We start from the raw sequence: 25,746 nt of genomic DNA, 5'->3' as shown, positions 1-25,746 counted from the left end.
CGTCACTTGGATGAGGGGAAACATGCGAGTCGGGTCGAGCTGGAGGGAATCTAGTGATGGGTTGGGTCCAGACCGTGTTTGGGGATGTTCCTATGGGCTTACGTATCGCAACCAGGTGGAAGAGTCCACTGGTTAAAGCCCGTCCGGCGAAAGTCAAAGGGCTAGATGTCCTGATCAACGGGGCTTCGTGGTGGCCTTCCGGGTGTAGCCATGCAACCGAAACACCGCATCAGGTCCTCATGCATGTGTGAAAGTGTTGTGGCATGCGTAGACGCCCTTCTTGGGACTGCGAGGTGTGCCCCCCTCCACGGACGGCAGCGTCGCCGTCACTTGGATGAGGGGAAACACCTAGCACGTGGCTTCAGAGTTTGATCCCCTTCACGGACGGCTCTGCCGCCGGCACTTGGAGGGGGGGGGGACGGCCACGTCGGATCGATCCGGAGAGAATCTTGTGGTGAGGAACGCCGCATGTGCCGTCATCGAGGGCGACGAGGCAAGCCAGAGAGATGGTCTGTGTGACCATCAGACAACCAATCTACTGTAACCATCATAGCCATCCTTCTTCCACCCAAGTATGTCCATGTGACTATCTCACAACCCACCAATACATGACTTCCCGGGTTCAGCTTCGGGTGGCGTCACCCGCCGCTCCTCCTCCACTAAGCAATGATTTTGAGTCGGAAGAGCTGTGCAACATGCATCTCTCATGGAGGGATTCACCACTCGTGACCACCACCGCTCACCCGCGACCCTAGGGTTTTGGGCGTCGGCTATCCGGCAACCACCGGCTTCGTGGTTAAGTGTTAACTGGAATAAGAGGTTAAAGAAAAATAAGAAAAACGAAAGGAAAAAACACAATTGTAAGAGGTTACTTGTCATTGGTGGAAACACTTATGCCTTGGATTGATGACATGGCACACATCCATCCATCCACATCCATCCATCCATCTATCTCTCCATCCCACATCCATCCATCCACCTAAAGAAAAGAAAAAAAAACCCACCCAATCCATCCATCTCTCTCTCACTTCTCCCTCGATATCTCTCTCAGCTCTCCTGCCCGATCCCCTCTGTCTCCGCCGCTGGCGCCGCCGCTCGATTCCGGCCACTGCCGGCATGCTTCGCTGCCGTACTTGCCACCTACTGCTCCCCCTCGAGCTGATCTACCTTCTCCACCCGCTCGATTTGCTTATCCTCTCTCTCGCGCGCGCGCGAGTCCCCCTCTCCCTACGCGACTCCATGCCATCGCCGCCGCCCACGCCGGCGGGTTCCGGCGATTTCCACCGGGGCGCAGCAGGCTTCCGCGCTCCCCTCTCACCGGGCCTTCATCCAGTATGGCCAGATCCGCCGGGCATGGCCCCTACCCTCACCCACGGCTAGGGATTTGGCGGCTCCAACGTCGGCGTGGCTGAAGTAGGTACACCCTCTCCATCCTCGCCGGGATCCGCAGCAACTGCCAGCCCAACCTCCCCTCCTCACCCTAACTCACCTTCTTTTTCAATCCCTTGCTGCAGGTCACCCATCACGCGGACGGGTCGAAGCGCTGGATCTCGGGACAGGGCGGCGCGGAGGCCTTCCTTCCATAGGATTCCGAGCTCGACGAGCCTAGCGGCTGCCGTCCTTGCCCCACTCGAGGAGGAGGGGCGCACCTAGCAGGCCACCAGTGGCATGTTCTACTCCTCGTCTTCCTCCACTGCCTGAACCACCACGCCTTCAACAGCGGGCTGCTGCAGCATCGACCGGTGATCCTTCCTTCCTCCAGTCTTTGCTTGCAGTTAGCCTTTTAGGGCCAATCAAATCCAATGTGCTAGTTTAGTTTGCCACAGTTTGGTGACACTCCAATCTGAATATGTCCTTGTAGCTTGGAGTGCTTTGGGTTTCAGTTAACTCGTGCGTACTTGTATAGAACAGAAAGAAGAAGAGATCAATTCGGTTTCAGAAAGAGAGAGAGAGAGACGTGGATGGTTCAGTCATTTATATATACATGTATTATTGGGCTGCAGCATGAATGAATATGCCATGTTCAGCTTCAAGAATTTATGAATCGAACTATTTGGTGAGCTTTAATTAAAAGGAAGATTTTACGAGCTCTAGACAGTAGCAATAACTAAAAATCAATTTGGCCTGCATCTATCCTATTTTCTAGAAACCGAGGGTTAGCTAGGTTTGATACGTTTATTCATAGAAAATGAGAGTAATTCAGTATATGTTTTCCTGCTTTCATTTCAGAGTGATGGTAAATTCTTAATGTTCTTCCGTTTTGGCTTATTCAGAGAACATAGCTAGATTCTTGTCTTGTGCCTTACTGAAACCCATTTGAGGCAATTAACCTCTTAAACTTGTTGTTTCTAATTACTTATAGATATGCATGTATGGTCTCTCAAACTTTTTGCTACTAATTACTGAATAAGTACTTTTATTTGTAGTCCTTGGCAATGCTTGTGAATCTTCTGCCACGCGAGACTTTTTCTTCATATTAAAGTAATATGCCCCTTGGAGAGATGAAATTTATATCAAACGATTCTAATTATTTACAAATAATGAACTGTTTCCACATTTGTTCATTACAATAATTATTCTAGTTATATGCCCCTCGGAGAGATGAAAGGTTAAAAGCTACTCCATCCGTCCCATAATGTAGGACGTTTTTTGACACTAGACTAGTGTCAAAAAACATCTTACATTATGGGACAGAGGGAGTACTGTATAAACAAGGGATGGATGCCTCTGTATTGTCTTGCCTTTTACCTTTAGGACAGGGCCAGGAGTAGTAGTAGTAGTACTATAGCAAATAACTATTTGCTCCCTTATGTTATTATCAAAAAAACCCACAATTACTAAACTGATTTGCTTGCATTGTAGGAGTCAAAAGTCAAAAGCATTTTAGGTAAAATCTTCCAAATCAGATTCCTTTTTTCTTGACATGTGTCTCTCATATGATGCTTTCACACTGTTATTTCGATTGTTACGTGTTTGGATTGCATGCCTTAAAAAAGTACTGTACTCACATATGGAATATTTGAAAATTGAAAACAAGCAAACAAAATGCAGCTTATGATAGTCTATTGTAATTGAGAATTGTTTAACTTTTGTAGGAAGCAAACAAAAGGACGACACTCACAAGGAACGAAGAAGCCAGCTATCCTTGTCAACTTGATGTTTTAGCTTCCATTTTGTACAACTCATCTCCCATACTTACATCTTTTAGTTGTCCATTTGTGAACCTGATGTATGGTGTCTTGGTGGTTATGTTTCTAACAAACTAAAGTGCATATATGTGATATAATTAGTTAATGGAATAAAAGCTGATTGGTGCACATAATGTGAACCTGATATATGGTGTCTTGGTGACCGTGTGAACTTGTCGTGCTCGTGTTGGATATGACTGAACTTTGTTTGGACTATATGATGGATTTGATGTTATATAAATTTTGAAATTAATGATGATCCTGTTATGTGGCTACATAGGCCCTGTAGCTATTTTAATTTACAGGGCAGAATCAAAAGCAACAATTTTTTTACCTATGCTCGAGGACTATGCCTACTTTTATGTTGGACCTGTGATGATGTTTATCATGTTGGACTTGCGATGATGATGAAGTTGTGATGATTATCTTATCTATTCTGTTGTGATGATGATGATGCTGTTATTTGAATTGAAAAGCAACAAAAATAGGAAAAAAAGAGAAAATAATGCATAACTAGGCCGCCGGCCTAACCGTCGGCATAGTGCCCTCGTGTTACCAGCAGCCGACACGTGGCAATAGCGGGGAAGTCTGGTGCGGAGCTATGCCGACGGTTAGGCCGTCGACATAGTTTTGGGGCTATGCCGACGGCCTAACCGTCGGCCTAGCTGACACGTGGCAACACCTTGGCAGTTGTGGCACGGAGCTACGCCGATGGTTAGGCCGTCGGCATAGCCCCAAAACTATGCTGACGGCCTAACCGTCGGCATAGATTCGTGCCAAGGCTTCTCAGGTGCTGCCACGTGTCGGCGTATGATTGACACAGTTTTAACGGTAGCGTCGTTGACGGCCGTCAGGTGGAGAACGTTGTCGATGGTGGATGTATGCCGACGGTTGTACGGACACCGTCGGCTTAGCTAGCTATGCCGACGGTTTTTATATGCCGACGGCCGCCTTGGGATACGCCGACGTACAAGTTGCCGACGGGGTTATGCTGACAGCCATCGTCGGCATAGCCCTATGCCGACAGTTTTTGGTCCTATGCTGACGGCCCTGGGCCGTCGGCAACGTACCTTATTCCAGTAGTGATGTGGACAGCGACTGGGCAGTAGGGGGGGCCTTCTTCCCTTCCCGTCATCGTCTCCCATGTTGGACATGTCGGATTTGGAGCTAGAGATGGCTATTGGTGTGGCTAGCCCCTCCCCAAGGTTCAACAGGGTGGTCGTGTGTAGTTCGAGGCAAAATCATAACTTTTCGATGGCGATCAATGCCGGCGATCAATGGTGCACATGTGTTGTTTTCTTCCTTGAAGACGTTGCAAAAGAACTCGCTCACAACTCATTGCGGATGACGATGAACTTCGGCAACAGAGGTCAGCCTGGGCCGGTGACGGTGTTGTCAACTTCGAGAGGCCATGAGTGATTCAACAAGCTGGTGGCGCTGGGTTGCTACTGTTGCTATTTCCTAAATGACGCTCCTGGGCTAGATTAGCTAGGGGGTTTGTCTCGCTTGTCAGGTTTTGCATGGTCGTCCTTTAATCAACCACACTCTATATGGTTTTTAGCCTAGTTTTCTTCATAAGCTGGGCCAGTCTTTCTTATATGTGAATGTGCAGGAGCTCTCTACCCTCTTTATGTGGTCTCCTAAAAAAAATAACGCACACAACTTGTGTTCCCTAGGCGGAAAAGAAACCTCTGCGTGTGTGGGTATTTCCTAAACCCGCCAATGTTACATATTAATAACCTATAGCATGGTATACTACACATGATTTAGAGCGTGAATAGGAGAGCGAGAGTGGTCCAAGGAGTCCGGGAAGCCAAGAAGGGACATGGCCGGTGACTCAGCCCACATGGCTGAAATATAAATGTTTCGAGCCATGACATGATGGTATCATCCATCAGAATCAATTTCCGAGATCGTCGTTGTATGTTTTCGAGAAAGACCATTACATGGCTTATACTTCTCTTTCAATATGTATTATTTAACTGGATATGTAGGCCATACAATACCATAAAATGCAAATTAAGTAGGTTTAGTAAAATGGCAAAAGAATATACAAGGTGGAAGTTAGGATATTTCTAAAAAGAGTTTGCCTGCAGGGCAAGATAAAGACCTCTTACATTATTATTGTTGGGGATCGCCTTCTGTCCTGTCACTAGTTCAATAATTATAACACCCAAACTGTACATGTCTGATTTGAATGACATCTTTCCCTGCTGTAGGTATTCTGGAGCACAGTATCCTCTACATAAAAGGCCAGTATTTTAATGCATTAGAGCATGAGAAAGTGTGAGAGTAAATGTCAAGAAAGTCAGATATATTGATACATAGCTTACACTGATCCGAAGCGGTCTTCACTCATGGTTTGTGACTTTTCATCTAGTCTCGATAAACCAAAATTAGTGATTTTCGGAACCATATCATTATCTAGCAGTATATTGTCAGGTTTCATATCCATATGATAAATTTGCTTTTCCCGGTGCAGATGGTACAAACCTTCACAAATGCTTCTAATTATTTCATAACGCGTGTTCCATTCAAGTCCCCTTAATTCATCTGCATAACGCAAAAGTAGCATTGAGCCATGAAAGTTTCAAACATTTAATTTATGCAGGCTAGATTGCACAATTAATGACCTTTAATATTGTGTTCCAGTCTATCTCACTTCTTGACTGTGGGTAAAATGTGTCGAACGTAAGTTAAAAATAAAAAAAGGACAAATAAGTAAAGATAAGAGTTGTATCACATGCAAGAATGACATACCGGTAATATAATTTTTCAGGCTTCCATTGCTGATATACTCAAAGCAGAGTAATCTTTCTCTTACCTCTGCGTAAATAAATTCTTTTGATCCCTCTTTTTCTATGGCTATCTGGTCAGTGCTAGCACAGAAGCCAAGAAACCGTACAACATTTTCGTGTTCAATGTTCAACAGGCTGTTAACTTCGCGATAAAACAACGTCTCATTGATTGAATGGCTGTTCTTTATCCTCTTTACTGCAACGTAGTTCCCATTTGGGAGCACTCCCTGTTTAACATCTCTTGTAAGCCTTTAAAAAGTGTTTAGCTAAATTTAATATGATGTGCGAGAAAGATAATACTGAAAGTTTGGTATACAACACTTGATGGACACAACTCTTTTCGACAGAGCACAAAGTACACACCCTTGGAAATACACTACACTTGCTCCACCACACCCAAATGCTAGGAAAAATATGAGGCCCCCTGGTCAACTTAAGGCGGCAGAATGTTTTCCCAATTAATGCATGTGTGCATGTGTGCGACACAATGTGTCCCTATCCAAGAAATGAAATTTCGTAATATACCACACAAAGAATCTGCCTGCCTGACTGACTTCAATATATACTAATATACCATTAAAACCAGCTGGTATCTTGGAGAAGTATGCAACATATGTATATACAGTGATACTTATAATAGGTTGAAACACGGAGTATTCAAATAGTTTGGCTACCTCAAGTACTGCTCGATATAACAATTCCAAGCGGGGTCTCTAGATGACATGCATAGTTTGTGTTAAAATATAATTTCACCTTATAAACGGTTGCAAATCCACCGTGGCCGATTTCTCGATCGCCCGAGAAATTTCCTGTGACATCCTTCAAAAGTGCGAGTGATAGATTTTTCGGCTTCTCTCTTCCATCAAGTATATGCTCCAGGACCTCATGATCCATCTGTATATCTAATGTATAATCCATTTCATGCTATGCACTTTCAACACTAACAATAAATAAAGTGTGTTCCTAGTAGAACAAAATTGAATGGAGAACTGCCAAATGACTAAGTTACTACCTTTCTCTAGTAGCACATAATAATTTTACAACAAAATTATCAAGTAAATAACTCGCGTGACAACCAACATTTAAGGCAACGCTATTCTAAGTATGCTACCGTGATCTTCTTTCAACGTAATAAGGAAATGCAGATGTGCATTGCATTCGCGTGTGCCTAAGTTATGCTTTGGAGACATGTGCATTTTAAGAAATTTTGTAGAAGTAATTTATGTGCATCATGTTAAAACTTATGCACCAGCTGCAAACAAGGGCCGAGGCCCAAAATCCTTTAGAAAAGCTTTTCTGGAAATTGCAAATGAAAGACATGAAAATAGCTATTGGGTTGGGCTAGCCCTAAACTTTGCCTAGCATCCTTTAGAAAAGCTTTTCTGGAAATTGCAAATGAAAGACATGAAAATAGCTATTGGGTTGGGCTAGCCCCAAACTTTGCCTAGCCCTCTGCTCCGCCTGTGCTGCAGAAGAAAAGGTGGTTAATATTGTAAACTACATAAAGTAAGTTAAGTCTTTTGGCTTTCTTGGTGCAGGATATATCGAATCATTTTTTTTCATAATATTTTTGCATGTGCGTATGTTATAACATGATCCTCACATATGGAATTTCTGAGAATTATTTCTTCAAGATGTACAAGTATGTAAATCCTAAACTCATGCACCTAGTCTTGCACGTACCAAAACCACTCTCCCAAAATGTTATATTTGTTTTAACGTTTTACTTGTTTTACATCAATAGTTCTCATGAGCAAAAGCAATTGAAATAACAAGAACATGCATACCCATTGGCGGCTTAGCTTGTCAGAAAGAACAAAGCAGAACTGCTACACAATGTCGAATGATGTAATAAAACCCTGTAATGCATAAATGCAAAATAAAAGATGCTACTGTAAGACTATGCCAAAATAGATATGAATATAATGCTTGTAAAGATAAGATAACAGTATTGATGTTGTTGTTGTAAAGACTAATGTGATCTAGTGCTCAACATAATTGGTATGAGAAGCAAATCGAAACTGAAAGGCTGAGAGGTACTACATGAGAACCCCTATATGCACCTCTGCCCTATTTTTTATGGCACAACACCGAAAACACAGCTTCAGAAGAACCTGAAGAAATCATTATATATATTTTTGCAACATGTGAAATCTTCCGGGAACTAATCATGCATATATTTTCCTACTACTGCTGAGAGCATTCAATGCTTTGCATGTTAGCACTCAAGCTCCATCAAGTTCAGGAACCATAGACCGAGCCTAAGTCGGCCACAATAACTAATTTCAAACATGGCTAATGTAAGCATTGCCTAAACATACAATATTAGTGAACTTTTGGATGTGACAACTAATCGCCAGTCTTGTGCTTCTTTACATCTTAACGTATTAGCTTTCTAGGACTTAAGGTTTTAGTTGCAAAGTTTGTGCCTCTCCTAAGCATGTTAGTCACAAAGCTGGCGATGAAAGATCACATATCCTTCACGTAGAGAGGCAGTGCTATCTAAGATCCATATTCTTGCTATGCCTTACCAATCAGGTGGACCGAGTGGGTGTTGGCTGATGGAAATCGGTTGAGGAAACACTCCCTTGTTTAGTGTTGATAATAGAGAGCACATAATTAAGCTCATTTCTTTTGATTTATTTCTGTTTGGTTGTTATGTTGAACTTCTCTAGAGCTTGTAAGCCCGGCAGATATTATTCTAGCTTTCTGTAAAACTTCACTGAAAAACCTCTTTTCTAAATAAAATATGTACTTTTAATGTTTCATGGAATATTCGTCAACTACTAATCGGACTAGTCTTAGACTAGTGCTAGACTAGTCGACATAGTACTGTAGTAGTCAACTACTTACCTTGGGAGGAGACGTTGAGAGATCAGAAGAAGTAGCTGCGGCGGAAGAGGAGCATTCAGGCCAGTTCTTTTGGTAGCTTTTTTAGGCTTATAGAATAAGCTACCCCCTATCTAGCTTATTCTAGAAGCTCAACCAAGTTTATTTTTTTAAAAGCCTGCTAGTCAACTCTTAGTTAGCAGGCTTCTAAAAAATGAATTTGGTTGAACTTTTAGAATAAGCTGGGTAGAGGGGCAGTTTATTGCAGCTTATTCTAAAAGCCAGCAAAAGAACTAGCCCGAATGAATAGTCGTCTCCTTGCTTGCTGGCTAGCTGCAGCCTGTGGGTGGAGTGGACAGTGGAGCAAAGGGAGCAGCGCAACGTGAACTGTAAAGAAGAATTAAAGACGACATATATGCAAAGGGAGCACCGCAACGTGCCAGTATTAAAGAGGACCTGTAGATGACAGATGCGCATGCATGGGACAAAGAAGGACGACTTGACTTGTCTCAAGACGAATCATTACGTAGGAGCTTAAATATTCACTTCTTTCCAAAATATGTAAGTTCTGTTTATTTTTTTGGCAGCCATCATTTTAACTATATTTCTATTTGCAATATACTCGATCTGTTTATATTTACTCTGGATGTTAGCTTTGACTGAAGCCAAACCTTATAAAGTGCGGCCAACTTTGTAAAAAAAACAATATGTACATTTACAATGACAAATCTATATGGTGTGAAAATATATTCAATGATGAATCTAACAGAAAAAAAGTTTGTTCCTACTAGAGCACCATTCCATGGAGAACCGACGTTTGGCTAGATCGCTAGTACCTTCTATAGCAGCATATGGTAGTTGTCCAAGAAAGTTATCTGCGGTAAATCACTGAAGCGCCAACAAATATTTAGCAAAAAACGGAACTGATACACATTGTCCACTGAAGTAATAAAACCCTGCATTAAATGCAAAATAAAAGAAATTATTGTAAGCTTTGTACCAAAGTAAATACACACATAACATGATGCTTGTAACGTTGAGATAACAGTGCTGCTACTGTTGTTTAAAAGCCTAATTTGATGTAGTGCTAAAAAAGGTTTTTTCCTACTGGAGCAGCATTCCATGGAGAACTGACGTTTGACTGGATCGCTAGTAGGAGTACCTTTCTATAGCAGCATATGGTAGTTGTCCAACAAAGTTGACTCCAGAAAATCATTCACGCGCCAACAAATATTTAGCACCAACGGGAGCTGATACACATTGTCCACTGCTGTAATAAAACCCTGCATTACATACAAAATAAAAGAAATTATTGTAAGATTTGTAACAAAGTCAATACACACATGACATAATGCTTGTAAAGTTGAGATAACAGTATGGCTAAAAAAGCCTAATTTGATGTATTGCTAAAAATGCCCGTCTACCCCTTTTCCACGGAATTAAAAAGATGCACAGCTCAAGAAGACCCCTAAGAAAATACTATGTCCATATTTTGTAGCAGGTGGAAGCTCCCAGGGATTAATTAATCATGCATATATATTTTTCCTGACCCAAACTAACTAGCTCGTTGCCTGTCCAAAACGGCAGACAAGGGCTCGGCGCACCCGGAAGCAGCGACTTTTGCCGCAGGGCCGGGGCATAAGTTACTGAAGAAGAAAGAAGCCGTGAAGAGCATCAGAAGAAGAAGCAGAGTACACTTGAGTGGTCAGATCTGGATGGGTGGCGGGAGGTGGTGGAGGGAAACGCAAAGCAGGGGAGATTAATGGAAGGGAACCTCAGACGGCGACCCTGCCTAGAACATATCTACGCTGGATCTGGATTTGCAGAGGAAGAGGGAAGCCACCTGACCTTCCTCTCCGGCCAGCGGAGGCGACAAGAGCAGGCAGAGGCCATGGATTAACAATACAACCTCCCAGTTTACCAAAGCACCGATCGACAGCTTGAAGATAACAATCAATCATCTGCATAAAGCGATAGCACTGACCTTGAGACCTTGAGAGAGCAGACGTTGATAGATCGATGACGAGAGAAAGGTTTAGGGTTTAGGGTTTACATCGATGATGAGATAGCAGCTGGGTAGGTGGGGGTGGGTGGGTAATATACAAAGTTGACTTGACTTGACTCGAGGCTATTAGAGTAATACCAGCACATTACTGGTTAATTGAGCTCAGCATGGATTAGTATAAGGTAAACAACGATTTGCAATCGGCTGGCCGGCTGAACTTTCGGCCGGTCACGCCCGCTCTCCACGCGCCGACACGCTTTTGACACTGTCACGTGCGACACAGATCCTTTGCTGGCCCACCACCACCACTCTACTTCTTCTTATCCTCGATCCCTCGCTCGTAACACTGGACATCTGAGACATCTTTGGTCTGGTAGTAACATATTTTCTTCTTCATTTGTTGAGTTGGCTTCTCTGATCACTGGCAATACTGAGAGGAACTCCATGTTGCAGCAACTTGGACGTTTCCGAGGGTACCGGTTTGATTTGCTTCGGCCAACACCAAAAGCTCTGGAAGTTGGGAATTGCTGTTGAGAAGCCGCAGGAGGTCATTGATTTGCTCGCAATGTTACCTCATCTACTGGTTGTGGATACGAAAATCCCCGAAAATGAGGATTATCGTCCGTGATGGTGCGGTGGCATTCCAACTTCTCAAATATTTCAGAATCATGTGCTTTGCCCCGTGCCTAACCTTCATGACAGGGGCAATGCCCGAACTCCAAAAGTTGGTTTTGCAAATCCATGAGCAAGGAGTGTAGCATCACGACCCCTCGACCATTGAGGGCGTGGAGCACCTGCCAAATCTCAGGCAAGCTGACATTGGTATTTGCTTTGAGGGAGCGGATACAGAGTCACGAAGGTGGGCTGCCGACGCGGAGGCTATCTTGATGAATGCCATCAGTGTCTATCGAGGACACCCGAGCATCAAGATCAGGCTTCGAGATAACATAGACTCTTTTATTCATGAACTTCCTTGAGCAGTTCTGATGGGGCTGGAGAGGTAGAGAGGCAACCCAATGATGCAGGCACCCTCAAACTTCTGCTTACTTCCATTCATACAGCACTTTAATTCCATTCGTACAACACCAAATAAGTTACTCTTGGAGTTTTCTCTGTTCATATGAGGGCAGGAGCTGCAGAGAACCAACATGCATGGAACAGCAGTCAAGCTCCATTACTCCACAGATTCGCACTATACATCCGATGCTTCATTCGAGGTGTCGAGCATTTTGATGATAAAGACTGAAATACCTGATGCTCTGTTACGACCAGAAGGCAGAAGTGCAGTGGTGGAGGGGTGTGCGTGCAGTGGTTTTGACGAAACTGAAGAGAAAAACAGAGCATTGGATTTTTTGGAAAAAGGGTGATTCCCCGGCCTCTGCATCAGAAAGATGCATACGGCCATCTTATTAACCAAATAAAGTAGTGCCAACATGATTTAAAAGGTCTCCAAAAGTAATAAAAAAGCACATACAGCTCACACAGAGCCAATAGGGGCTAGAGACACCAACTAGCCAAGAAAAGACGCCACAACCGGCTGGCTAAAACTAGATAGGGAAACTAAATGTCTATCCTATTACATGACCGCCATCCAAACCGGTTGAAGATATCCCGAGCTACCATCTCCCAGCGGAAAGACCCAGTAACCAAATGCTCCCTGGCCTCCGTCTGGGTGAGTAGCGACCACGAACGGATCAGTGCCGTAGTTCGGAATATGACCTGCAAAAAATATATACATGATATTCTGTTAAAAACCAAATCATTTCTGCAAGTCCAGATAGTCCACAGCAAAGCACAAACTCCAACCCGAATATGTCTCGCTAAGTCAGGCTCAATCCCATTAAGCCATGTCCCAAATAACGCATAAACAGAATTCGGTGGATTGATACTAAAAGCAATGTGGACCGTCTGCCAAAGTACCTTGGCCAACGGGCAATCAAAAAAAGAGGTGTTTGATAGTCTCATCCCGATCGCAGAAACTACACCTAGTAGGTCCTGTCCAATTACGCTTTATCAGGTTGTCCTTAGTTAAAATAACTTGTTTATGAACAAACCACATAAACACTTTTATTTTCAAAGGAACTTTGACATCCCAAACATGCTTGGACGTAGGAATGGAGTTCGAATTAATAACATCAATATACATTGATTTAACCGTAAATACTCCAGACTTAGTCAATTTCCAGCGTAATTCATCGGGTTGTTGTGAAAACTGGACTTCCATCAGTCTCCTAACTAGATGGAGCCATTCTTCCCAACGATTGCCCGCTAGCGTTCGTCGGAACTGAATATTAAGGGGGGTAGATTAAAAGACCGATGCAACGAACACCTCACGTCGTTGAACAATACGGTATAAAGACGGATATTGGATGGCCAAGGGTGCCTCGCCAAGCCAAGTATCCTCCCAGAAACGTGTACTCGTGCCGTTTCCAATAACAAACTTCGTCCTATTAAACAATGACTGTTTGACTTTCATCAAGCCTTTCCAGAAAGGCGAATCGATCGGCTTGACAGTAACCTGGGACAAAGTTTTTGTCTGGAGGTACTTGCTGTGAAGGATTTGAGCCCACATAGCATCATTCTCCAATGAGAGCTTCCACAGCCATTTGCTAAGAAGGCATTTATTCTTAACTTCTAGATTCTCAATACCTAGACCCCCTTGGTCTTTCGGTCTACAGATGATATCCCATTTAGTAAGCCGATATTTTCTTTTAAGCTCATCACCCTGCCAAAAAAAACGCGATCGATAGAAGTCCAGTCTCTTCCTAACACCAATTGGGACCTCAAATAACGATAGGAGAAACATTGGCATACTCGTGAGCACCGAATTAATCAGGATTAATCGGCCTCCGTATGACATGAGCTTACCCTTCCAACAACTCATTTTCTTCTCAAATCGGTCCTCGATGTACTTCCGCTCTCTGTTGGTCAGCCTACGATGGTGGATTGGAATCCCCAGGTAAGAGAAGGGTAACTCTCCCAAATCACACCCAAACAATTGCCTATAAGCCTCCTGTTCATCTTTGGCCCTACCAAAACAGAACAACTCGCTCTTATGAAAGTTAATCTTTAACCCGGTCAATTGTTCAAATAGGCATAACACAAGCTTCATATTTCTCGCCTTGGCCAAGTCATGCTCCAGAAAGATGATTGTATCATCAGCGTACTGAAGGATGGATACACCTCCATCAATGAGATGAGGTACCAATCCACCTACTTGACCATTTTCCTTGGCCCTTCTTATCAAAATTGCTAACATATCCACCACAATGTTAAACAGGATAGGGGACATCGGATCTCCTTGTCTTAGGCCTTTATGTGTCTAGAAGTAATGACCTATGTCATCATTAACTTTAATTCCCACACTACCTTTTTGCGTAAATGATTCAACCTGTCGGCGCCAGGCTTCATCAAAACCTTTCATACACAATGACTATTGGAGGAATGGCCATTTGACCTTATCGTACGCTTTCTCGAAATCCACTTTAAAAATTACTCCATCTAATTTTTTGGAATGGATTTCATGGAGTGTTTCATGCAGGACGACCACCCCTTCAAGTGTTGGGGAACGTAGCAGAAATTCAAAAATTTTCCTACGAATCACCAAGATCTATCTATGGAGAGACCAGCAACGAGTAGAAAGGAGAGGAGGAGAGTGCATCTGCATACCCTTGTAGATCGCTAAGCGGAAGCGTTCAAGTGAACGGGGTTGATGGAGTCGTACTCGTCGTGATTCAAATCACCGATGATCAAGTGCCGAACGGACGGCACCTCCGCGTTCAACACACGTACAGCCCGGTGACGTCTCCCACGCCTTGATCCAGCAAGGAGAGAGGGAGAGGTTGAGGAAGACTCCATCCAGCAGCAGCACAACGGCGTGGTGGTGGTGGAGGAGCATGGCAATCCCGCAGGGCTTCGCCAAGCACCACGGGTGAGGAGAATAACTTGGGAGAGAGGGAGGGGCTGCACCAAAGGCATAAGGTGTGTTTGGGAGGCCCTCCTACCCCACTATATATAGGGATCCCAAGGGGGGGGGGTGCGCCAGCCCCTAGGAGATCCAATCTCCAAGGGGGCGGCGGCCAGGGGAGGAGTCCTCCCCTCCCAAGGCACCTAGGAGGTGCCTTCCCCTGCTGGGACTCTTCCTTTAGGGTTTCCCCAGGCGCATGGGCCTCTTGGGGCTGGTGCCCTTGGCCCATGTAGGCCAAGGCGCACCCCCTACAGCCCATGTGGCCCCCCGGGGCAGGTGGCCCCACCCGGTGGGCCCCCGGGACCCTTCCGGTGGTCCCGGTACAATACCGATGACCCCGAAACTTGTCCCGATGGCCGAAACAGGACTTCCTATATATATATCTTTACCTCCGGACCATTCCGGAACTCCTCGTGACGTCCGGGATCTCATCCGGGACTCCGAACAACATTCGGTAACCACATACAAGCTTCCTTTATAACCCTAGCGTCATCGAACCTTAAGTGTGTAGACCCTACGGGTTCGGGAGACATGCAGACATGACCGAGACATTCTCCGGTCAATAACCAACAGCGGGATCTGGATACCCATGTTGGCTCCCACATGTTCCACGATGATCTCATCGGATGAACCACGATGTCAAGGACTCAATCGATCCCGTATACAATTCCCTTTGTCTAGCGGTATTTTACTTGCCCGAGATTCGATCATCGGTATACCGATACCTTGTTCAATCTCGTTACCGGCAAGTCACTTTACTCGTTCCGTAACACATCATCCCGTGATCAACTCCTTAGTCACATTGCGCATATGATGATGTCCTACCGAGTGGGCCCAGAGATACCTCTCCGTTTACACGGAGTGACAAATCCCAGTCTCGATCCGCATAAAACAATAGATACTTTCGGAGATACCTGTAGTGCACCTTTATAGTCACCCAGTTACGTTGTGACGTTTGATACACCCAAAGCACTCCTACGGTATCCAGGAGTTACACGATCTCATGGTCAAAGGAAGAGACACTTGACATTGGCAAAGCTCTAGCAAATGAACTACTCGATCTTTTGTGCTAGTCTTAGGATTGGGTCTTGTCCATCACATCATTCTCCTAATGATGTGATCCCGTTATCAACGACATCCAATGTCCATAGCCAGGAAACCATGACTATCTGTTGATCACAACGAGCTAGTCAACTAGAGGCTCACTAGGGACATATTGTGGTCTATGTATTCACACGTGTATTACGATTTCCGGATAATACAGTTATAGCATGAATAAAAGACAATTATCATGAACAAGGAAATATAATAATAATACTTTTATTATTGCCTCTAGGGCATATTTCCAACAGTCTCCCACTTGCACTAGAGTCAATAATCTAGTTCACATCGCCATGTGATTAACACTCACAGGTCACATCGCCATGTGACTAATACCCAAGAGTTTACTAGAGTCAGTGGTCTAGTTCACATCACTATGTGATTAACACACAATGAGTTTTATGTTTGATCATGTTGCTTGTGAGAGAGGTTTTAGTCAACGGGTCTGAACCTTTCAGATCCGTGTGTGCTTTACAAATCTCTATGTCATCTCCTAGATGCAGCTACCACGCTCTATTTGGAGCTATTCCAAACAACTGTTCTACTTGGAGCTATTCTAAATTATTGCTCCATTATATGTATCCGGTCTCTCTACTTAGAGCTATCCGGATAGGTGTCAAGCTTGCATCTTCGTAACCTTTATGACGAACTCTTTTACCACCTCCATAATCGAGAAAATTCCTTAGTCCACTAGTTACTAAGGATAACTTTGACCGCTGTCCTGTGAGCCATTCTTGGATCACTCTTGTACCCCTTGACTGACTCATGGCAAGGCACACTTCAGGTGCGGTACACAGCATAGCATACTGAAGAGCCTACGTCTTAAGCATAGGGGACGACCTTCGTCCTTTCTCTCTATTCTGCCGTGGTCGAGCTTTAAGTCTTAACTTCGTACCTTACAACTCAGGCAAGAACTCCTTCTTTGACTGGTCCATCTTGAACACCTTCAAGATCATGTCAAGGTATGTGCTCATTTGAAAGTATTATTAAGCATTTTGATCTATCCTTATAGATCTTGATGCTCAATGTTCAAGTAGCTTAATCCAGGCTTTCCATTGAAAAACACTTTCAAAATAACCCTATATGCTTTCCAGAAATTCTATGTCATTTCTGATCAACAATATGTCAACAACATATACTCATCAGAAATTCTATAGTGCTCCCACTCACTTCTTTGGAAATACAGGTTTCTCATAAACTTTGTACAAACCCAAAATCTTTGATCATCATCAAAGCATACATTCCAACTCCGAGATGCTCACTCTAGTCCTTAGAAGGATCACTGGAGTTAGCATACCTTTTAGCATCCTTAGGATCGACAAAAACTTTCTGATTGTATTACATACAACCTTTCCTCACGAAAACTGGTAAGGAAACTCGTTTTGACATCCATCTGCCAGATTTCATAAATACAGCTAATGCTAACATGAATCCGACGGACTTTAAGCATCGCTACGGATGAGAAAAATCTCATCGTAGTCAACTCCTTGAACTTGTGAAAAACTTTTCGCCACAAGTCGAGCTTCATGGACGGTGACATTACCATCCACGACCGTCTTCTTCTTAAAGATCCATTTATCTTAATGGCTTGCCGATCATCGGAAGTCCACCAAAGTCCATGGATCCGTTCTCGGATTTTATGGCCTCGAGCCATTTATCGGAATCCGGGCCCACCATCGCTTCTCCATAGCTCGTAGGTTCATTGTTGTCCAGCAACATGACTTCCAAGACAGGATTACGTACCATTCTGAAGTAGTACGCATCCTTGTCATCCCACGAGGTTTGGTAGTGACTTGATCCGAAGTTTCATGATCAATATCATAAGCTTCCACTTCAATTGGTGTAGGTGCCACAGGAACAACTTCATGTGCCCTGCCACACACTAGTTGAAGATACGGTTCAATAACCTCATCAAGTCTCCACCATCCTCCCACTCAACTCTTTCGAGAGAAACTTTTCCTCGAGAAAGGACCCGATTCTAGAAACAATCCTTTATTGCTTTCGGATCTGAGACAGGAGGCATACCCAACTGTTTTTGGGTTGTCCTATGAAGATGCATTTTATCCGTTTTGGGTTCGAGCTTATCAACCTGAAACTTTTTCATATAAGCGTCGCAGCCCCAAACTTTTAAGAAATGACAACTTAGGTTTCTAAACCATAATTCATACGGTGTCATCTCAAGGGAATTATGTGGTGCCCTATTTAAAGTGAATGTGGTTGTCTCTAATGCCTAACCCATGAACGATAGTGGTAATTCGATAAGAGACATCATGGTACGCACCATATCTAATAGGGTGCAACTATGATGTTCGGACACACCATCACACTATGGTGTTCCAGGCGGTATTAATTGCGAAACATTTTCCACAATGTCTTAATTGTGTGCCAAAACTCGTAACTCAGATATTCATCTCTATGATCGTATCATAGACATTTTATCCTCTTGTCACAATGATCTTCTACTTCACTCTGAAATTACTTGAACCATTCAATAATTCAGACTTGTGTTTCATCAAGTAAATATTCTCAACATCTACTCGAATCATCTGTGAAGTAAGAACATAACGATATTCACTGCATGCCTCAGCACTTATTGGACTGCACACATCAAAATGTGTTACCTCCAACAAGTTGCTATCTTGTTCCATCTTATTGAAACCGGGGCTTTTCAGTCATCTTGCCTATGTGGTATGATTTGCATATCTCAAGTGATTCAAAATCAGGTGAGTCCGAACGGTCCATTTGCATGGAGTTTCTTCATGCATATACACCAATAGACATGGTTCGCATGTCTCAAACTCTTCAAAAAACGAGTGAGTCCAAAGATCCATCAACATGGAGCTTCTTCATGCGTTTTATACCAATATGACTTACACAACAGTGCCACAAGTAAGTGGTACTATCATTACTATCTTATATCTTTTGGCATGAAAATGTGTATCACTACGATCGAGATTCAATAAACCATTCATTTTAGGTGTAAGACCATTGAAGGTATTATTCAAATAAACATAGTAACCATTATTCTCCTTAAATGAATAACCGTATTGCGATAGACATAATCCAATCATGTCTATGCTCAACGCAAACACCAATCTCGGTGGTAGAGGGAGCGTGCGATGCTTGATCATATCAACCTTGGAAACACTTCCAACACATATCGTCAGCTCACCTTTAGCTAGTCTCCGTTTATGCCGTAGCTTTTATTTCGAGTTACTAACACTTAGCAACCGAACCGGTATCTAATACCCTGGTGCTACTAGGAGTACTAGTAAAGTACACATTGACATAATGTATATCCAATATACTTCTATCGACCTTGCCAGCCTTCTCATCTACCAAGTATCTAGGGTAATGCTGCTCCAGTGGTTGTTCCCCTTATTACAGAAGCACTTAGTCTCGGGTTTGGGTTCAACCTCGGGTTTCTTCATTGGTGCAGCAGCTGAATTTGCCGTTTCATGAAGTATCCCTTCTTTCCCTTGCCCTTCTTGAAACTAGTGGTTTCACCAACCATCAACAATTGATGCTCCTTCTTGATTTCTACTTTCGCGGTGTCAAACATCACGAATATTTCAAGGATCATCATATCTATCCCTGATATGTTTATAGTTCATCACGAAGCTCTAGCAGCTTGGTGGCAATGACTTTGGAGAAACATCACTATCTCATTTGGAAGATCAACTCCCACTTGATTCAAGTGATTGTTGTACTCAGACAATCTGAGCACAAGCTCAACAATTGAGCTTCTCTCCTTAGTTTGCTGGCTAAGAAAATCGTCGGAGGTCTTATACCTCTTGACGTGGGCACGAGCCTGAAATCCCAATTTCAGCCCTCGAAACATCTCATATGTTCCGCGACGTTTCGAAAATGTCTTTGGTGCCTCTACTTAAACCATTTAACTGAACTATCACGTAGTTATCAAAACGTGTATGTCCGATGTTCGCAACATCGACAAACGACGTTGGGGTTCAGCACACTGAGCGGTGCATTAAGGACATAAGCGTTCTAGTGTCCGCATAATCGCTACTGTCAACTTTCAACTATATTTTCTCTAGGAACATAACTAAAACAGTAGAACTAAAGCGCGAGCTTACGACATAATTTGCAAAAGGTCTTTTGACTATGTTCAAGATAATTAAGTTCATCTTATGAACTCCCACTCAGATAGACATCCCTTTAGTCATCTAAGTGATTACATGATCCGAGTCAACTAGCCCGTGTCCGATCATCACGTGAGACGGACTAGTTAACGTCGGTGAACATCTTCATGTTGATCGTATCTACCATACGACTCATGCTCGACCTTTCGGTCTCCGTGTTCCGAGGCCATGTCTGTACATGCTAGGCTCGTCAAGTTAACCCTAAGTGTTTTCGCTGTGTAAAACTGTCTTACACCCGTTGTATGTGAACGTAAGAATCCATCACACCCGATCATCACGTGGTGCTTAGAAGCGACGAACTGTAGCAACGGTGCACAGTTAGGGGAGAACACTTCTTGAAATTTTGTAAGGGATCATCTTATTTACTACCGCCGTCCTAAGTAAACAAGATGCATAATCATGATAAACATCACATGCAATCAAATAGAGTAGTGACATGATATGGCCAATATCATATAGCTCCTTTGATCTTCATCTTCGGGGCTCCATGATCATCTTGTCACCGGCATGACACCATGATCTCCATCATCATGATCTCCATCATCGTGTCTTCATGAAGTTGTCACGCCAACGACTACTTCTACTTCTATGGCTAACGCGTTTAGCAATAAAGTAAAGTAAGTTACATGGCGTTCTTCAATGACACGCAGGTCATACAAAAAATAAAGACAACTCCTATGGCTCCTGCCGGTTGTCATACTCATCGACATGCAAGTCGTGATTCCTATTACAAGAACATGATCAATCTCATACATCACATATCATTCATCACATTCTTCTTGGCCATATCACATCACATAGCATACCCTGCAAAAACAAGTTAGACGTCCTCTAATTGTTGTTGCATGTTTTACGTGGCTGCTATGGGTTTCTAGCAAGAACGTTTCTTACCTACGCAAGACCACAACGTGATATGCCAATTGCTATTTACCCTTCATAAGGACCCTTTTCATCGAATCCGTTCCGACTAAAGTGGGAGAGACTGGCACCCGCTAGCCACCTTATGCACCAAGTGCATGTCAATCGGTGGAACCTGTCTCACGTAAGAGTACGTGTAAGGTCGGTCCGGGCCGCTTCATCCCACAATACCGTCGAAACAAGATTGGACTAGTAACGGTAAGCATATTGAACAACATCAACGCCCACAACTACTTTGTGTTCTACTCGTGCACAGAATCTACGCAATAGACCTAGCTCATGATGCCACTGTTGGGGAACGTAGCAGAAATTCAAAAATTTTCCTACGAATCACCAAGATCTATCTATGGAGAGACCAGCAACGAGTAGAAAGGAGAGGAGGAGAGTGCATCTACATACCCTTGTAGATCGCTAAGCGGAAGCGTTCAAGTGAACGGGGTTGATGGAGTCGTACTCGTCGTGATTCAAATCACCGATGATCAAGTGCCGAACGGACGGCACCTCCGCGTTCAACACACGTACAGCCCGGTGACGTCTCCCACGCCTTGATCCAGCAAGGAGAGAGGGAGAGGTTGAGGAAGACTCCATCCAGCAGCAGCACAACGGCGTGGTGGTGGTGGAGGAGCGTGGCAATCCCGCAGGGCTTCGCCAAGCACCACGGGTGAGGAGAATAACTTGGGAGAGAGGGAGGGCTGCACCAAAGGCATAAGGTGTGTTTGGGAGGCCCTCCTACCCCACTATATATAGGGATCCCAAGGGGGGGGGGTGCGCCAGCCCCTAGGAGATCCAATCTCCAAGGGGGCGGCGGCCAGGGGAGGAGTCCTCCCCCCCCCAAGGCACCTAGGAGGTGCCTTCCCCTGCTGGGACTCTTCCTTTAGGGTTTCCCCAGGCGCATGGGCCTCTTGGGGCTGGTGCCCTTGGCCCATGTAGGCCAAGGCGCACCCCCTACAGCCCATGTGGCCCCCCGGGGCAGGTGGCCCCACCCGGTGGGCCCCCGGGACCCTTCCGGTGGTCCTGGTACAATACCGATGACCCCGAAACTTGTCCCGATGGCCGAAACAGGACTTCCTATATATATATCTTTACCTCCGGACCATTCCGGAACTCCTCGTGACGTCCGGGATCTCATCCGGGACTCCGAACAACATTCGGTAACCACATACAAGCTTCCTTTATAACCCTAGCGTCATCGAACCTTAAGTGTGTAGACCCTACGGGTTCGGGAGACATGCAGACATGACCGAGACATTCTCCGGTCAATAACCAACAGCGGGATCTGGATACCCATGTTGGCTCCCACATGTTCCACGATGATCTCATCGGATGAACCACGATGTCAAGGACTCAATCGATCCCGTATACAATTCCCTTTGTCTAGCGGTATTTTACTTGCCCGAGATTCAATCATCGGTATACCGATACCTTGTTCAATCTCGTTACCGGCAAGTCACTTTACTCGTTCCGTAACACATCATCCCGTGATCAACTCCTTAGTCACATTGCGCATATGATGATGTCCTACCGAGTGGGCCCAGAGATACCTCTCCGTTTACACGGAGTGACAAATCCCAGTCTCGATCCGCATAAAACAATAGATACTTTCGGAGATACCTGTAGTGCACCTTTATAGTCACCCAGTTACGTTGTGACGTTTGATACACCCAAAGCACTCCTACGGTATCCAGGAGTTACACGATCTCATGGTCAAAGGAAGAGACACTTGACATTGGCAAAGCTCTAGCAAATGAACTACTCGATCTTTTGTGCTAGTCTTAGGATTGGGTCTTGTCCATCACATCATTCTCCTAATGATGTGATCCCGTTATCAACGACATCCAATGTCCATAGCCAGGAAACCATGACTATCTGTTGATCACAACGAGCTAGTCAACTAGAGGCTCACTAGGGACATATTGTGGTCTATGTATTCACACGTGTATTACGATTTCCGGATAATACAGTTATAGCATGAATAAAAGACAATTATCATGAACAAGGAAATATAATAATAATACTTTTATTATTGCCTCTAGGGCATATTTCCAACATCAAGGATGTTTCTGTCCGGCATGAAAGCAGTTTGAGACTGTTGCATCACAGAATGCGCAATCTGTGTGAGTCTGTTAGTCCCGACCTTGGTGAAAATTTTGAAACTAACATTGAGGAGACAGATCGGCCTGAATTGCTCAATTCTCACCGCATCCGTCTTCTTGGGAAGCAGTGTGATAGTCCCAAAATTCAAGTGAAATAATTGAAACTGTCCAGAGAACAGATCATGGAACATAGGTAGTAAATCCCCCTTAATAATGTGCCAGCACTTTTTATAGAACTCTGCCGGGAATCCATCCGGTCCGGGAGCCTTATTGTTTTTCATCTGTGCAATAGCATCAAACACCTCCTTCTCCGAGAACGGGGCAACCAGAATATCATTATCGACAGCCGATAGCTGAGGCACATCCTCAGTCCTGGACTCATCGAGGGACACACAATTATCCTCCGGAGGTCCAAATAACTGCTTATAATAGTCGGTAATATATGTTTTTAGGTTATCCTGACCTAAAATAGTACCCTAGTCTTGCTCAAGCTGAAAGATTCACTTCTTTCTGTGCTTGCCATTAGCTATCAAATGGAAGAACTAGGTATTCGCGTCCCCTTGGACCATTTTGCGGACTTTAGCACGCAAAGCCCACTTCAATTCTTCTTCGCGGAGCAGTTCTTTCAACCTCTTCTCCGACTCATTTTTAACCTGGAGCTCAGCTGGCGATAAAATATTGGATTCGGCCTGTATGTCCAGGGCCTGTATAAGAGTAAGGAGTCTATCCTTTTCAATTTTATACACACCACTGAGGTGCTTAGCCCAACCCCGTAAGAAACTCCTCAAATGCCTAATCTTATTCTGCCAACGCTCTATCGCAGTCTTGCCTCCTACACCTCTATCCCATTCCCTAGCAATCAAGTCCAAGAACCCCTCACGTTCAAACCATGACATCTCAAAGGAGAAGGTGTTCTTGTTACCCACATGGTTCGGCTCACCTGAGTCCATGAACAATGGGGTGTGATCAGATATTCCCCTCGAAAGAGCTTGCACCGTGACCAGAGGGAACTTTTGTTCCCACTCCACGCTCGCAAGAACTCGATCAAGTTTTTCATAGGTTGGGTTTGGCAGAGCATTAGCCCAGGTGAACTTTCTACCAGAAAGCTCTATCTCTCTCAGATCCAAGCTTTCAATAATGGTATTGAACATAATCGACCATCTGCCGTCAAAGTTATCATTGTTCTTCTCCTCTCTCCTCCTGATAATATTGAAATCACCGCCAACTAAAATTGGGAGCTGTTCTGACCCACATATTCGAACCAGGTCCGCCAGAAACTCCGCTTTAAGCTCGGGCTGTGCGGCACCATACACCGCCACCAAAGCCCAGTTAAAACCATCTATCCTAGACCTGACTCGAAACTTCACCGCGAAGTCGCCCATCACTACACTTCGGACTTCAAGCGAATCGCATCTCACACCTAGTAAGATACCACCCGATCTTCCTCGCGGAGGGAGGCAATGCCAATCAAAATCAATACCACCCACCAAAGAAGAGAGAAACTGGGGCGCAAAGTTATCTCTACCCGTCTTCGATAGAGCAACAAAATCTAACCTCTGCTCTAAAGCTGCCTCAGCAAGGAATCTTCTTTTAGCCAAGTCCTTCAGACCTCTGCTATTCCAAAAAATTCCTCTCATAATTCATCATGGAATTTTTTAGTGGTACGAATCCTAGCACTCCTACGAACTGCGGAATCGGGATAGATCTTCCGTTTCCACTTACGCTTAGGTTTACTAAGCTCTGTCGCCCGGTCCTCATAACCGGGTTCACATATATTACTATCATCATTCTCTAGGGGTATATCATCTTCCTCAGAGTCATGATTGGAGGGTGCTAGATCTGCACACAGATTATCGAGCACTCTAACCCCTAACGCATCAATCTCATCATCATTCATTGGTTTAACTGCTGCAAGATTACGAATAGTCTCTAAGGCTCGTTCTGCCTCCAAATCTAATAAATCATTCACCGAATTGGTAATCTCACTATCCGTAGCACCTAGTGAAAAACCTAATTGGTTTGCATTATTTATAATCTCCTCACTAGAAAAATGCAATAAGGAATTAGATAAGTTGACGGACATACCAGAAGACAAAAGCAGCCTCCTGAAGCTTGGCTGCCCTCATAGCGCACTGCTGCTGCATATCATCCACCTCTGGGATGTCGAGGATGCGAGCACTCATCCGTCTCCCCTCGGCGATAGGGTCCGGGATCCCGCCAAACGCGACAACCTCCTCCCTAGTAAAACCTGGCTCAGAGTCCCTCAAAGGGTCTACCGAGGTTACCAGAGAAGGCGTCTGCGATCGGTCTAAGCTGGTCGTGAGCATAGCATTGAGTAAATGGCACGACACGGTTTAGTATAGGGCACTAGTGCAGAACCGGGCAATAGCACCGGTTCGTAAGGCCCTTTAGTGCCGGTTCCGTAACCGGCACTAAAGTGTGGGCACTAAAGCCCCCCTAGTACCGGTTCAGCATGAACCGGTGCTAAAGGGCAACCACGTGGCACGAGCCAGCTCCGGGGGCCGGGAGCCCTTTAGTACCGGTTGGTAACACTAACCGGTAGTAAATGTTTGTGGGTTTTGTTTTATTTTTTATTTTTCATTTAAATTTGTGTTATCAATTTAATTTAAGATTGTTTTACGTTTTAATGAGTTGTTATACTTGATATGGATATGGATATGGCATAT

At 44.3% G+C, this 25,746-nt stretch overlaps 1 protein-coding gene and 1 long non-coding RNA gene across 4 annotated transcripts in view; one reads left to right on the top strand and one right to left on the bottom strand.

The window, feature by feature from the left end:
• Nucleotides 1–10,862, bottom strand: part of LOC119332137 (putative cysteine-rich receptor-like protein kinase 30) — a 19,017-nt gene extending 8,155 nt beyond the window's left edge. For both annotated transcript variants that reach the window (XM_037605307.1, XM_037605308.1), the window contains exons 1-8: nucleotides 10,800–10,862; nucleotides 9,978–10,098; nucleotides 8,840–9,771; nucleotides 7,774–7,845; nucleotides 6,740–6,888; nucleotides 5,949–6,213; nucleotides 5,522–5,741; nucleotides 5,306–5,429 (exon numbers count right to left, since the gene is read on the bottom strand). In XM_037605307.1, the coding sequence (XP_037461204.1) occupies nucleotides 5,306–5,429; nucleotides 5,522–5,741; nucleotides 5,949–6,213; nucleotides 6,740–6,888; nucleotides 7,774–7,777 (762 nt within the window). In that variant the 5' untranslated portion in view covers nucleotides 7,778–7,845; nucleotides 8,840–9,771; nucleotides 9,978–10,098; nucleotides 10,800–10,862. The remainder of the gene's footprint in view (nucleotides 1–5,305; nucleotides 5,430–5,521; nucleotides 5,742–5,948; nucleotides 6,214–6,739; nucleotides 6,889–7,773; nucleotides 7,846–8,839; nucleotides 9,772–9,977; nucleotides 10,099–10,799) is intronic.
• Nucleotides 1,009–3,335, top strand: LOC119332139. Of its 2 annotated transcripts, none has more exons than XR_005160821.1 (3): nucleotides 1,009–1,413; nucleotides 1,515–1,742; nucleotides 3,096–3,335. It is a non-coding gene; the product is annotated as an uncharacterized LOC119332139 (long non-coding RNA). The 2 variants fall into 2 exon arrangements; XR_005160820.1 differs by having other exon boundaries at nucleotides 1,009–1,417.
• Nucleotides 10,863–25,746: the final 14,884 nt, after the last annotated feature.

This window comes from Triticum dicoccoides, chromosome 7A, assembly GCF_002162155.2.
Source record: "Triticum dicoccoides isolate Atlit2015 ecotype Zavitan chromosome 7A, WEW_v2.0, whole genome shotgun sequence".
Classification (NCBI taxonomy): Eukaryota; Viridiplantae; Streptophyta; class Magnoliopsida; order Poales; family Poaceae; genus Triticum; species Triticum dicoccoides.
The sequence above is the reverse complement of the archived record's forward strand: the minus strand, read 5'-3'. Positions and strand labels throughout refer to the sequence as shown.